We start from the raw sequence: 14,228 nt of genomic DNA, 5'->3' as shown, positions 1-14,228 counted from the left end.
TCACGGTCTGTGGGGTCACCATATGTGGGATCACCATCTGTGGGGTCACCGTCTGTGGGGTCACGGTCTGTGGGGTCACCATCTGTGGGGTCACCATCTGTGGGGTCACGGTCTGTGGGGTCACCATCTATGGGGTCACCATCTATGGGGTCACCATCTGTGGGGTCACGGTCTGTGGGGTCACCATCTGTGGGGTCACCGTCTGTGGGGTCACGGTCTGTGGGGTCACCATCTGTGGGGTCACAGTCTGTGGGGTCACTGTGGGGTCACGGTCTGTGGGGTCACCATCTGTGGGGTCACTGTGGGGTCACGGTCTGTGGGGTCACCATCTGTGGGGTCACTGTGGGGTCACGGTCTGTGGGGTCACCGTCTGTGGGGTCACGGTCTGTGGGTGTGAATGATTAGATAAGAGTATTGGAACTTGAAGTTAGTTCATTATTAAGTATGAATAATTATAAACGAACACTTGATAGTCGCTATTAACAGACGACCCCTTCAATGATCACGAAGTATTACTGCTACTACATAACAAACGAATCTATACTACAAGCTACATTCTCAAATGTCAAATATTTCGCGAACGTATCCAATTATCGCGATAATCGTTGCATCGCGATATATCGATTTGTGCCGACGATTCCAAATCGGAATCGATTCCTCGAAAGCCCCGGATGGCGCCGCGTCACGTGACGGGAAGTGCCCCCCCCCCCTCCACTTCCGGTTTGCACCCCACGCGGAGGAGACATGGCGGTGGCGGAGGCGGCGCTGCAGAAGAAACTCAAAACGGAGCTGGAGCGTTACCAGGGGCTGCAGAAGGGTGAGGGGGGGGGGATGGGGGAGTGAGGGGGTGAGGTGGGGGGGTGAGGGGGGGCTAGGGTGAGGGGGGGGATGGGGGAGTGAGGGGGTGAGGTGGGGGGGGTGAGGGGGGGCTAGGGTGAGGGGGGGGATGGGGGAGTGAGGGGGTGAGGTGGGGGGGTGAGGGGGGGCTAGGGTGAGGGGATAGGGGGGGGTGAGGTGGGGGTGAGGTGGGGGGTGAGGGGGGGCTAGGGTGAGGGGATAGGGGGGGGTGAGGTGGGGGGGTGAGGGGGGGCTAGGGTGAGGGGATAGGGGGGGGTGAGGTGGGGGGGTGAGGGGGGGCTAGGGTGAGGGGATAGGGGGGGGTGAGGTGGGGGGGTGAGGGGGGGCTAGGGTGAGGGGATGGGGGGGGTGAGGGGATGGTGGGGGGTGAGGTGGGGGTGAGGTGGGGCTAGGGTGAGGGGATAGGGGGGGGTGAGGTGGGGGGGTGAGGGGGGGCTAGGGTGAGGGGATAGGGGGGGGGTGAGGTGGGGGGGTGAGGGGGGGCTAGGGTGAGGGGATAGGGGGGGGTGAGGTGGGGGTGAGGTGGGGGGGTGAGGGGGGGCTAGGGTGAGGGGATAGGGGGGGGTGAGGGGATAGGGGGGGGTGAGGTGGGGGTGAGGTGGGGGGTGGGGGGTGAGGGGGGGCTAGGGTGAGGGGATAGGGGGGGGGTGAGTTGGGGGTGAGGGGGGGCTAGGGTGAGGGGATAGGGGGGGGTGAGGTGGGGGGTGGGGGGTGAGGGGGGGCTAGGGTGAGGGGATAGGGGGGGGGGGCTAGGGTGACAGGGTAGCCAGGGTGAGGGGATAGGGGGGGCAGGGGGAGGGGATAGGGGGGGGTTGAGGGGATAGCGAGGGGGGGGGCTAGGGTGACAGATAGGGGGGGGGGGGGTCTAGGGTGAGGGGGGGGCTAGGGTGAGGGGATAGGTGAGCAGGGAAAGGGGATAGGGGAGCAGGGTGAAGGGATAGGGGAGCAGGGTGAGGGGATAGGGGTCCAGTGCCTGCAGAAGAGAGCAGGACAAGGGGAGCAGAGGGGATAAGGGGTGGAGATGCAGGAAGATGGGGACCGGGAAGACCACAGGGTAGTGGGTGAGCTGTGTGTGTGGTGGGGGTTTGGGCAAGGGGGTTCGCGAAGGGGTGAGAGTCGGCGGTTTGGGGTGTCTCGGATGGGACCCCCAGGGCGGTTACCCTGGTAACGGGGTAACGCCGCGATTCGAGAAACAGGTTTAGACCACACCCCTGTGTGTGAGTCTACCCCTGTGTGTGTGTTAGTCTACCCCTGTGTGTGTGTCTACCCCTGTGTGTGTGAGTCTACCCCTATGTGTGTGTGTGTGAGTCAACCCCTGTGTGTGTGTGAGTCTACCCCTGTGTGTGTGCGAGTCTACCCCTGTGTGTATGAGTCTATCCCTGTGTGTATGAGTCTATCCCTGTGTGTATGAGTCTACCCCTGTGTGTGTGAGTCTACCCCTGTGTGTATGAGTCTATCCCTGTGTGTGTGAGTCTATCCCTGTGTGTATGAGTCTACCCCTGTGTGTGTGAGTCTACCCCTGTGTGTATGAGTCTACCCCTGTGTGTGTGAGTCTATCCCTGTGTGTATGAGTCTATCCCTGTGTGTGTGAGTCTATCCCTGTGTGTATGAGTCTACCCCTGTGTGTGTGAGTCTACCCCTGTGTGTATGAGTCTATCCCTGTGTGTATGAGTCTATCTCTGTGTGTATGAGTCTACCCCTGTGTGTATGAGTCTACCCCTGTGTGTGTGAGTCTACCCCTGTGTGTATGAGTCTATCCCTGTGTGTGTGAGTCTATCCCTGTGTGTATGAGTCTACCCCTGTGTGTGTGAGTCTACCCCTGTGTGTATGAGTCTATCCCTGTGTGTATGAGTCTATCCCTGTGTGTATGAGTCTACCCCTGTGTGTGTGAGTCTACCCCTGTGTGTATGAGTCTATCCCTGTGTGTGTGAGTCTACCCCTGTGTGTATGAGTCTATCCCTGTGTGTATGAGTCTATCCCTGTGTGTATGAGTCTATCCCTGTGTGTGTGAGTCTATCCCTGTGTGTATGAGTCTACCCCTGTGTGTATGAGTCTACCCCTGTGTGTGTGAGTCTATCCCTGTGTGTATGAGTCTATCCCTGTGTGTGTGAGTCTATCCCTGTGTGTATGAGTCTACCCCTGTGTGTGTGAGTCTACCCCTGTGTGTATGAGTCTATCCCTGTGTGTATGAGTCTACCCCTGTGTGTGTGAGTCTACCCCTGTGTGTATGAGTCTACCCCTGTGTGTATGAGTCTACCCCTGTGTGTGTGAGTCTACCCCTGTGTGTATGAGTCTATCCCTGTGTGTGTGAGTCTATCCCTGTGTGTATGAGTCTACCCCTGTGTGTGTGAGTCTACCCCTGTGTGTGTGTGAGTCTATCCCTGTGTGTATGAGTCTACCCCTGTGTGTGTGAGTCTACCCCTGTGTGTGTGTGTCTACCCCTGTGTGTGTGTGTGAGTCTATCCCTGTGTGTATGAGTCTACCCCTGTGTGTGTGAGTCTACCCCTGTGTGTGTGTGTCTACCCCTGTGTGTATGAGTCTATCCCTGTGTGTATGAGTCTATCCCTGTGTGTACGAGTCTACCCCTGTGTGTGTGAGTCTACCCCTGTGTGTATGAGTCTACCCCTGTGTGTGTGAGTCTACCCCTGTGTGTGTGAGTCTACCCCTGTGTGTATGAGTCTATCCCTGTGTGTATGAGTCTACCCCTGTGTGTATGAGTCTACCCCTGTGTGTGTGAGTCTACCCCTGTGTGTATGAGTCTATCCCTGTGTGTATGAGTCTACCCCTGTGTGTGTGTGTGTCTACCCCTGTGTGTGTATGAGTCTACCCCTGTGTGTGTGTGTGTCTACCCCTGTGTGTGTATGAGTCTACCCCTGTGTGTGTGTGTGTCTACCCCTGTGTGTATGAGTCTACCCCTGTGTGTGTGTGTGTGTGTCTACCCCTGTGTGTGTATGAGTCTATCCCTGTGTGTATGAGTCTATCCCTGTGTGTGTGAGTCTACCCCTGTGTGTATGAGTCTACCCCTGTGTGTGTGTGAGTCTACCCCTGTGTGTATGAGTCTACCCCTGTGTGTGTGTGTGTCTACCCCTGTGTGTGTATGAGTCTACCCCTGTGTGTATGAGTCTGTCCCTGTGTGTATGAGTCTATCCCTGTGTGTATGAGTCTACCCCTGTGTGTGTGTGTGTCTACCCCTGTGTGTGTATGAGTCTATTCCCTGTGTGTATGAGTCTACCCCTGTGTGTATGAGTCTACCCCTGTGTGTGTGAGTCTACCCCTGTGTGTATGAGTCTATCCCTGTGTGTATGAGTCTGTCCCTGTGTGTATGAGTCTATCCCTGTGTGTATGAGTCTATCCCTGTGTGTATGAGTCTACCCCTGTGTGTGTGTGTGTCTACCCCTGTGTGTGTGAGTCTACCCCTGTGTGTATGAGTCTATCCCTGTGTGTATGAGTCTACCCCTGTGTGTGTGTGTGTCTACCCCTGTGTGTGTATGAGTCTACCCCTGGAGGAAGAGGGACCACTCGAGTAGGCCTCAGGCTTAGACAGGACCCACGAGGAGAGTTCCCTCTCCTCTCGCAGGAGCTCGGGACTTTCACCTCTGACCCAAGAGGGGAGGGATCCTTGTCCCACGTGACGCAGGAGGCAGCGGTTACCGCAAAGTCCACTGCAGAGAAGGAATCAGTCCCCATGGCACAGAAAGATTTGTTCCAGAATCGGGGCCCCCGTTTAGCGGTGCCCGTTCAGCAACCCGAGTCGGCTGGACCTCCGCTCTGCGTGACCCCACGCCCCCCCAACCTCGATTGACCTGAGTCTGTGTCGTGTTTCTCTAGAGCTGAGTAAGTGCGTCGCTTCACGGCAGAAGCTGGAGGCACAGCTGACAGAGAACACCATCGTGAAGGAGGTGAGTGACGGATGCACTCCTCCCCTTCACCGCCGCTGCTTCCATCACCTGTGTGTGTGTGTCTACCACTGTGTGTGTGTGTCTACCCCTGTGTGTGTGTCTACCCCTGTGTGTGTGTGTGTGAGTGTCTACCCCTGTGTGTGTGTCAAACCCTGTGTGTGTGTGAGTGTCTACCCCTGTGTGTGTGTCAAACCCTGTGTGTGTGTGTGAGTCTACCCCTGTGTGTGTGTGAGTCTACCCCTGTGAGTGTGTGAGTCTACCCCTTTGCCGCCATCGCCAGCCTCATTTCGTATTTCTTTTTGCCAAGTACAAAAAGAATGCCACCACAGGAGACAGCACTCAATGGGGACGACGTCTCGAGTAGCCATCGTCGGTACCCCTCCTGGCAGAAGAGTGCCCGCTTTAGGGCCAGGCACTGAGCCACTTCGTGCCACACAGAGGCAGCTGCCACTGGGGGGGGTGCGCGTGTGCCCCCTAAATGTTTGAGGTACACCTCGGATGATGATGATGATGAGAAATAGGGCCCAGGCTTCGGACAGGTCCCAGGATAGGTCACCTGCCCCTCTCTCTCTCGCAGGAGCCTCGGGGATTTCTCCTCGAGACCTCGAGGCGAGGGAGCGTGCGGGCACAGGCCTGCCCGGCGGGGTTACTAACGGAGCGACGGCGTCATGCCTTAACCCCCCCCCTCTTCCACCTCCTCCCACTTCCCCACGCCCCCCCCCCCTCCCGAGCAGGAGCTGGACCTGCTGGATGACTCGAACGCGGTGTTCAAGCTGATGGGGCCCGTGCTCGTCAAGCAGGACCTGACGGAGGCCAAGTCCACCGTGGGCAAGCGGCTGGAGTACATCACCGGCGAGATGTGAGAGGCGCTCGCTCGCTCACCCACTCGCTCACTCGCTCACCCGCTCGCTCACACCCGCTCGCTCACCCGCTCGCTTGCCTACCCGCTCGCTCACCCGCTCGCTCGCCACTGCCACCCTGCTCGCTCGCCACCCCGCTCGCTCACCCACTCGCTCACCCGCTCGCTCGCCCGCTCGCTCACACCGCTCGCTCACCCCGCTCGCTCACCCGCTCTCTCACCCGCTCGCTCGCCCGCTCGCTCACCCGCTCGCCACCCCGCTCGCTCGCCACCCCCGCTAAATCACACGCTCACCACTCGGCCCACTCGCACGCTCACCACTCGGCTCACTCACACGCTCGCCACCCAGCCTATTCACACGCTCACCACTACTCTTTCTCCCAGAGATGCGAGCGCCGCTTGCTCGCAGAGAGAGCGGCATTCCTCACGGTGACGCTGTTCCCTGCTGACGTCCCCCCTCCCGCCCCCCCCCCTATCGTGTGCCCCCCTTCCTGCCCCCCCCCCCCACGCTGCAGCAAACGCTGCGAGAGCCAAATGAAAGAGCTGGAGCGGAGGAGCGACCAGGAGCGGGAGGCGCTTGCCAAGCTGCAGCAGGACTTCCAGAAGGCTCAGCTGAAGGCCGCAGCTCGCACCTGACCCCTGACCTCCGCACCCCCCCCCCCCAACCCCCACCCCAGACCGCATGCCACCACCCCCTTCACAGCCCTGTCGCACCGGGGGTCAGAGGTCGCGCGGCAGCGCTCGCGTCCCGAGTGGCGAGGAATCTTAAATTTGACGGAGCTGCGATCGGTCCACACGCGTCGGTTACGTCTCCGGAGCAAACGCCGACACATGCCGAACAGACAGCTACAGCTGCTGTAGCTGCTGCTGTAGCTGCTGCTGTAGCTGCTGCTACAGCTGCTGCTACAGCTGTAGCTGCTGCTGTAGCTGCTGCTGTAGCTGCTGCTGTAGCTGTTACTGTAGCTGCTGCTGTAGCTGCTGCTGTAGCTGCTGCTACAGCTGCTGCTACAGCTGTAGCTGCTGCTGTAGCTGCTGCTGTAGCTGCTGCTGTAGCTGTTACTGTAGCTGCTGCTGTAGCTGCTGCTAGAGCTGCTGCTGTAGCTGCTGCTACAGCTCCTGCTGCTGTAGCTGCTGCTACAGCTGCTGCTGTAGCTGCTGCATTAAACCGAGAGATAGATTCCCATCGTTGCCTCCTTTGCAACGGCGGACTGGGTAAGTGGGTGAGCGTACGGGGGTGGTGAGCGTAGGGGGGTGGTGAGCGTAGGGGGGTGAGCGGGTGGCTTCGGGGGAGTGGGGATGACACCGTGTTGCGTGTCTGCCGTGCGAGCGCTCCACTCTCTCTCGCAGCACAAGTCTTGCGTCCGTCCCGTGTACAGTACAGGTTGTGTTTGTTTTCGTTTTCTCTTGGCTCAGTAAACGTGCTCTCTCGAGTTGGCGTCCGCAGTGTGGCCTCGCGTCGTCTCTCGTCGTGCTGGGCCGTGCGTGCTCTGTCCGCTGCTGGGTGAACGCCGTCCCACGCTTGCCCGTCCCGCGATCGCCACCGTCCCATCTCGCTGCTGCAGGCGTCACGCGTGTAGTGACTCCGGACTCGAACCTTAGAGGTTTCATACTCTAGCGAAAGCACAACCGCTTAAGTGTAGCGGCTGTAGCGGTTGCGCTGTCGCTAAGTTGTCCCCCGCCTGAAGAAGGGCGCTTGTGTTGCGCCCGAAACATCGTGATTTAACATCATTGGAACCTCATTCGCCAGTAAAAATATGATAATTGTTTTTTTACCCTTCTATCTGGCAACAAAACTGACACCTTTTTTACAAGGAGTCATGTTTGCATAGACCACAATACCTGCAGTCATAATGCAAACAAAAAACACAACTCTGATAATGTGCACTGTGCTTGAAGTTGATTGGTCTACACCCGAGACAGCTTTTCTCATCTGGTCCAACACCATGTGAGACTAGGCTCTAAGGAAAGCTGTCTCGGGTGTGGACCAATCAACTTCAAGGACAATGCATACATTATCAGAGTTATGTTTTTTGTTTGCATTATGTCTGCAGGTATTGTGGTCTATGTAAACATGACTCCTTGTAAAAAAAAGGTGTCAGTTTTGTTGCCAGATAGAAGGGTAAAAAAACAATTATCTTGATTTAATTTATTTACATTTTTTTACCCACGTGACTTTACCGAAAAAAACAACAGAGTATGAATCCTTGCAGTCACGAAAACTTCAAATCTAGAATTTAGAGGTTTCTTTTATTTCACGTAACGTAGCTTAGGACCCCGTCGTCATGAGATAATGCCGACGTGGAGATCGCTTGATCGAGCAGACAGCGACGACTTGAAGACAGCGACGATGGCCCGAGTCCCCTCTCAACAGCCCCGAACATCCCTCCTCGCCCTGCTTTTATCCTCGTGGATTCTCCGGTGGAATTTCCCCTAGCTGTCTCTTTCGGACACTCTGGGGAATTTCCCAACCCGGACGACCCTCCAGCCTCGCTGATACCCTGTCTGCACCTCGAGACTCGCTGACGCAGTCTTTACACACGCGTGTTGCGGTGCAGATCATGACGCGGAGGCACATCTTCAGAAGGGCTGACGCCCAGGTTTCTTCGGAGGGAAGTAATAAAATGATAAAAATAAAACATAATAAAATAATTCTCACCACGTTTCGGCCACAACGGAAGCAGCCGTCCTCAGGTGAAAACCAGGTCTGTCGAGGCGACAGCGTCTGAATGCCTTTACCGAAAGAACCAAGAAGATGAATCCCTGCAGTCACGAAAGCTTTAAATCGAAATTTCTTTGGAGGCTTACGCCTAAATTGTTATGGATCACGGATACACTCCTTGGCTATTCTATTCTCCCCCAGGGAAAGCGTACTTGGAAATCCCGAACTCCTCCCCCCGGCTCTTCCCACCGCACTTGCTGAGGGATGATCCAACTTCGGTCAGTCGGGACAAGAGCCACTCTTAGTCCCGTGTTAGATTTCCCCTACCCTGGGTCCCAACTCCCAGCCTTCCCCGGACTCCCACGACGGCTCCGTTTACTTTTCGATTGAAAGCTTTCGTGACTGCAGGGATTCATCTTCCCAAAAAAACTTTATTTTTTTTATTTTATTATTTCCCTTCTACGTGACTTTACCGAAAGAACCAAGAAGATGAATCCCTGCAGTCACGAAAGCTTTAAATCGAAATTCATCTTCTTGGTTCTTTCGGTAAAGTCACGTAGGATGGAAATAATAAAATAATTAAAATAAAACTATTAAATAATTCTCACGACGTTTCGGCCACAACGCAAGCAGCCGTCCTCAGGTGGAGAACAGGTGCGCCTTTTGGCGTCATCTGGTCCAACCCATATGAGACTAGGCTCTAAGGAAAGCTGTCTCGGGTGTGGATCAATCAACTTTAAGGACAGTGCACATCATCAGAGTTATGTTCTTTTGTTTGTATTATGACTGCAGGTATTGCGGTCTATGCAAACATGACTCCTTGTAAAAAAAAAAAAGGTTTCAGTTTTGTTGCCAGATAGAAGGGTAAAGAACCAATTATCATATTTTTTACTGGCAAATGAGGTTCCCATAGAGAACAGGTCTGTCGAGAAGACAGTCTGAATGACACGCCCCAGGCTTGGAGCGACTTTTTAAGCAGGGATGGAGGGGCGAAGAGCGCCTTGACAAAATAATTTGCATATCAAGAGGAATTTAGCTATTTATGGGAAATGCAGATATGCGATTAGTACTACTTGTGTTTTATTTGTATTATTTTATTATTTCCATCCTACGTGACTTTACCGAAAGAACCAAGAAGATGACTCCGTTTACGTCACGGGTCGCCCCTTAAATGCCCCAGGGGGACATCCCGTCATCGTACCGGAGGCGAGCGTGACATGACGTCACCAAATACTACCCTACACATGTCAATAGCCACACGCAACGCAGGCAAAGCTCCCCCGTGTAGCCTTGTGCAGACTGTTGGGGCAATTGCTGTTGCTAGCGAGCATCTGTTCACCCGTTCCGATAGCGTACGTGTACGGCATCAGTTATTTTTAAATCCTTTATATTAAGTTCACTTGCTTGCGTGCTTACGACCGTGCAAATATTTCGGTCGTTTTTTTAACCCACTTCCCGTGATCCAATCGAGCTGACATTTTGCACACAGACTCGTTGTGCGTGACAATTTATTTTCGTGAAATTTTTTTTCCAAAATGTTCCACTTTAAAGTAAAACATTTTTTTCATATTTTATTTAAAATACTAATGTGATAAAAATGAAACTCTTACGCAAGAAAAACAGAAATGAATAATAAAATAAAACCGATGCCACGCATATAAAGGATTTATAGTGAAAAACTTTGTTTTTACGGGTTAATTTTTCCCGATTCTATTCCGTTGATGTACATGTACGTCATTGAAATGGAAGCGGTAAAATAAAAAGTTAAATCACCTTTTTTTATCGCTACCGAGGCTCCCACAGGGCCATACGGGAGGGCGTGTGGCACAGCTTGGCGCCAGCTATCATGGAGTGTGCGGTCGTGTCGCTTGGCCTCTCTGACGTGAGTAACAAAGTCTTTAAAAACGACGACGCTACCACGCCTCTCTAAAACACATTCCTGCGGAGGGAGCTGGTAGGAACGTTGGGTTGCTCGGTCAATGGCCAGGGTCAACGGCGGCGTGGTGTATTCCGCAAATATGGCCGACTGTGAGGGCGGGCACAAGCCGGCGTGAGTAGGTTAGACGTTGAGTTTTATAAGGGCACCACGGGGTGACCAGCCCCTCACCACCCAGCCCCAATCCTCCCTCCCCACCAGCCCCTCCCCACCCTCCCCACCCAGCCCCTCCCCTCCTAGCCCCACCCCTCCCATTTTTGGATGCACGACGGGCGGACACAATAATCCCCTGTGGGCTGGTGTAACCAGGAGGTTCCTACCAGTATAATCACTATATTTATATACTGCAGGAGGAATCCTGTGAGCTATAAAGCTCTTTGTTCACGGATGTCCAGTAGGGGGCGCGGGTAAGAACGTTACAGCAACAAACACAATACAATAACATGATCGAGCAAAGGGGCCGTCCATAAATGACGTCACGCGATTTTGGACGATTTTTGACCCCCCCCCCCCTTCGTCACAAAAAGTCAGACCCCCCCCCCTCAAATATGACGTCACAAAGCTCTGCCCCCCCCCAAATAAAACATGCTTCAAATCGCTTTAAACTATTGTCATTGTAGTGCGTATTTAATGTGGCGCTGCACTCTGATGTTGTAGGAGTGTTGTTATAACAATTAGTGTTGTTCTAACAATTCTATATTTATTTAAAGTTGCGAATTTTGATGTAACGTCACATTTCTCAAACCTCCCCCACCCCTCGTCACACATCGTCACAAATCTCTGACCCCTCCCCCCAGGTGCGTGACGTCATTTATGGACAACCCCCAAGGGGGTAACGGCCCCCTTCACCCCTGGGGAGGTATAGCCTCATGGCTCGCGTGCCCTAATCACTGGGACCACTTCCTCTGTCTCACAACCCTTCGGCGAGGGGGGAAGCCTGACCCAAACCCAGCTAAGGTCCTCAGGTTCCCGACCACTGGCTCACTCGGTCCCGGTCCTGACAAGGACTTCTGGTCCGGTGTTTCCCAGGGTCCTATTCTGGGCTGGCTCTTCGGCCTTCTGCTTGGCGACGACCGGCAAACCCGTTCAGAGGTCCGACTTATACTGGTAGGAACCACCTGGTTCCACCAGCCCACAGGGGATTATTGCGTCTGTCCGTCCGTCGTGCTTCCAAAAATGGGAGGGGTGGGGCTGGGTGGGGAGGGGAGGGGCTGGGTGGGGAGGGTGAGGCTGGGTGGGGCTGGGTGGTGAGGGGCTGGTCACCCCGTGGTGCCCTTATAAAACTCAACGTTTAACCTACTCACGCCGGCTTGTGCCCGCCCTCACAGTCGGCCAAATTTGCGGAATACACCACGCCGCCGTTGACTCTGGCCATTGACCGAGCAACCCAACGTTCCTACCAGCTCCCTCCGCATGAATGTGTTACTGTGCCCAGGGTCACTCTGCCCCTGGCCACGCCTACTCTCTCGAACCTTCTGGAGGGTTCATACTCTTAGTTTTTTCGGTAAAGTCACGTAGGTAAAAAATGAAATTTAAATTACTAAAAGTAATAATAGAAATAAAATTTTAAAAAATCACGACGTTTCGGAGGCAACACAAGTCTCCGTCATCAGGAGGGACCGTCACAGCTAGATTTGCTGTATCAAGTGAGGCAGCGATTCCAAGATGCAAGTTCTTAAATACAAGTTAAGGGGGAGGAGGGGGGGGAGCTTATCAGAATGTGGTAGCCAATGAATGGAACGTATTGGGAGGGGGGGCGGGGCTAAAAGAGAGCACGACGTGTACGTGGACGTGTTTGTGCGCAGGCCCCTGTTGGTGCACATCAAGTTAAAGTTCATGTATTAGGTGTAGCCCTGTGAGCCATTCGGCTCTTGAATCGGGTGCAACCGCAACAAACAAAAAACAAAAACATGAACAAAAAACATCTTAAAGTGAATATGTGACTAAGTGCAAACAGAAAATCCAAGAAAAGACAGCAAAATATTGCAGAAAAAACACCGTGTACACCAACGCTGTGTGCAAAAATCCCAGTGGGATGCAAGTCAAACAACAACCACAAGGCAACTTATTGGAAGGGGGGGGGCTAAAAGAGAACTAGAGGTGTACGTGGACATGTTTGTGCACAAACACTTGTTGGTGCACATGATAGAAGAAAACGAAAATGCTCATGTTGTTTTATTTCTATTATTACTTTTATTAATTTTAATTAAATTTTTTACCTACGTGTATGAATCCTTGCAGTCACGAACGCTTCAAATTTAGAACTTCTGGAGGGTTCCTGGATTATTGCGTAATCCCCCAGCCCCCACTGGGGTCCTGGGGTGTGTACTTCCGGTTCCCAACCTCGCTGTTGCCCCCTGTTGGCCCATGGCTGACACTACACCAGGTGAGTAGTGGTGACCAGAGGTCGCAAACGGGTTTTGATTCCTTACCCGTACCCAGCCGCACCAGGGTCGCAAACGGGTACCCGTACCCTACCCGATACCCGGCTACCCGGCCCGGTATCGGGTAGGGTACGGGTATCGGGTACCCGATTGCGACCTCTGGGATGAAGCCATGTTGCAGGCGCAGGTGGGTTGATTCTAGGAACTTGAATTGTGAGAAGAGACAAGACGTTGGGAAATGAGTGACAAACGGTGACTCACCAGTGACTCACGGCCTACCCGTACCCGGCCACACCAGGGTCGCAAACGGGTACCTGTTCCCTACCCGTACCCTACCCGAAATGAGTGACAAACGGTTATTCACCAGTGACTCACGGTCTACCCGTACCCGGCTGCACCAGGGTCGCAAACGGGTACCCGTACCCGGCCGGGTACGTGTAGCCGGGTATCGGGTAGGGTACGGGTATCGGGTACCCGATTGCGACCTCTGGTGGTGACGGAGGATCACGCGAACAATACCCACTACACAGGTAATGGGTATGTGACAACATGGCGAGTGTGTGAGTTGGTGAGTTGGTGAGTGTGTGAGAGGGGTGAGTGTGAGTTAGAGTGGGTGGGTGAGTGTGTGAGTGGGTGAGTGGGTGAGGGGTGAGTATGAGTTAGAGTGGGTGGGTGAGTGTGTGAGTTGGTGAGTGTGTGAGTGTGTGTGAGGGGTGAGTGTGAGTTAGAGTGGGTGGGTGAGTGTGTGAGTGGGTTAGTGGGTAAGTGTGTGAGTGCGTGAGTGTGAGTTAGAGTGGGTGGGTGAGTGTGTGAGTGGGTGAGTGTATGTGAGTGTGTGAGGAGTGAGTGTGTGAGGGGTGAGTGTGAGTTGGTGAGTGGGTGAGTGTGTGGGTTAGAGTGGGTGGGTGAGTGTGTGGGTTAGAGTGGGTGGGTGAGTGTGTGAGTTAGAGTGGGTGGGTGAGTGTGTGACTGTGTGTGACTGGGTGAGTGGATCAGTGGGTGAGTGTGTGAGTTGGTGAGTGAGTTCGAGTGGGTGGGTGAGTGTGTGAGTGTGAGTTGGTGAGTGGGTGAGTTGGTGAGTGGGTGAGTTGGTGAGTGGGTGAGTTGGTGAGTGGGTGAGTTGGTGAGTGGGTGAGTTGGTGAGTTAGAGTGTGTGTGTGAGGGGTGAGTGTGAGTGGGTGAGTTGGTGAGTGGGTGAGTTAGAGTGTGTGTGTGTGTGTGAGGGGTGAGTGTGAGTGGGTGAGTTGGTGAGTGTGTGAGTGGATGAGTGGGTGAGCACCATGAGCCCCCACCATCCTCCCTTTGTCTCTTTGAAAATTTCAAACGCGCACGTGACCTCGCCTCTCAGCCAATCAGCGCGCGGCCCCGCGCTCATCCTCGCGGCTCCGGGCGCGTCCATCTCGCTGCGAATCGCGGGGGGGGCGGAGAGATGAAGCAAGTGGAGAGAGAGGGGGGTATGGGGGGAGAGTAAAGCGAGAGGGGGGAGAGTGGAGGGAGAGGGGGCGAGTGGAGGGAGAGTAAAGAGAGAGGGCGGAGAGTAAAGCGAGAGGGGGGGGAGTGGAGGGAGAGGGGGCGAGTGGAGGGAGAGTAAAGCGAGAGGGGGGGAGAGTGGAGAGAGGGAAGGGGGAGGGGG

The 14,228-nt window shown here is 54.5% G+C and overlaps 1 protein-coding gene across 1 annotated transcript; it reads left to right on the top strand.

The window, feature by feature from the left end:
• Positions 1–710: 710 nt before the first annotated feature.
• PFDN6 (prefoldin subunit 6) lies at positions 711–7,046 on the top strand. The gene is made up of 4 exons (XM_078881497.1): positions 711–817; positions 4,687–4,757; positions 5,492–5,616; positions 6,132–7,046. The coding sequence occupies exons 1-4, from the start codon at positions 745–747 to the stop codon at positions 6,250–6,252; spliced, it is 390 nt and encodes a 129-aa protein (XP_078737623.1). The 5' UTR covers positions 711–744; the 3' UTR covers positions 6,253–7,046.
• Positions 7,047–14,228: the final 7,182 nt, after the last annotated feature.

Source organism: Lampetra fluviatilis, chromosome 61, assembly GCF_964198595.1.
Source record: "Lampetra fluviatilis chromosome 61, kcLamFluv1.1, whole genome shotgun sequence".
NCBI classification, from domain to species: Eukaryota; Metazoa; Chordata; class Hyperoartia; order Petromyzontiformes; family Petromyzontidae; genus Lampetra; species Lampetra fluviatilis.
Note: the sequence above shows the minus strand (reverse complement) of the source record. Positions and strands in the feature narration are given on the sequence as shown.

Bases quoted from the DNA above. Each gene is read 5' to 3' on its own strand.
- PFDN6 (XM_078881497.1), top strand. From the start codon at position 745: ATGGCGGTGGCGGAGGCGGCGCTGCAGAAGAAACTCAAAACGGAGCTG. The intron at 818-4,686 runs GTGAGGGGGGGG...GTGTTTCTCTAG, and splicing joins TTACCAGGGGCTGCAGAAGG to AGCTGAGTAAGTGCGTCGCT. The intron at 4,758-5,491 runs GTGAGTGACGGA...CCTCCCGAGCAG, and splicing joins AGAACACCATCGTGAAGGAG to GAGCTGGACCTGCTGGATGA.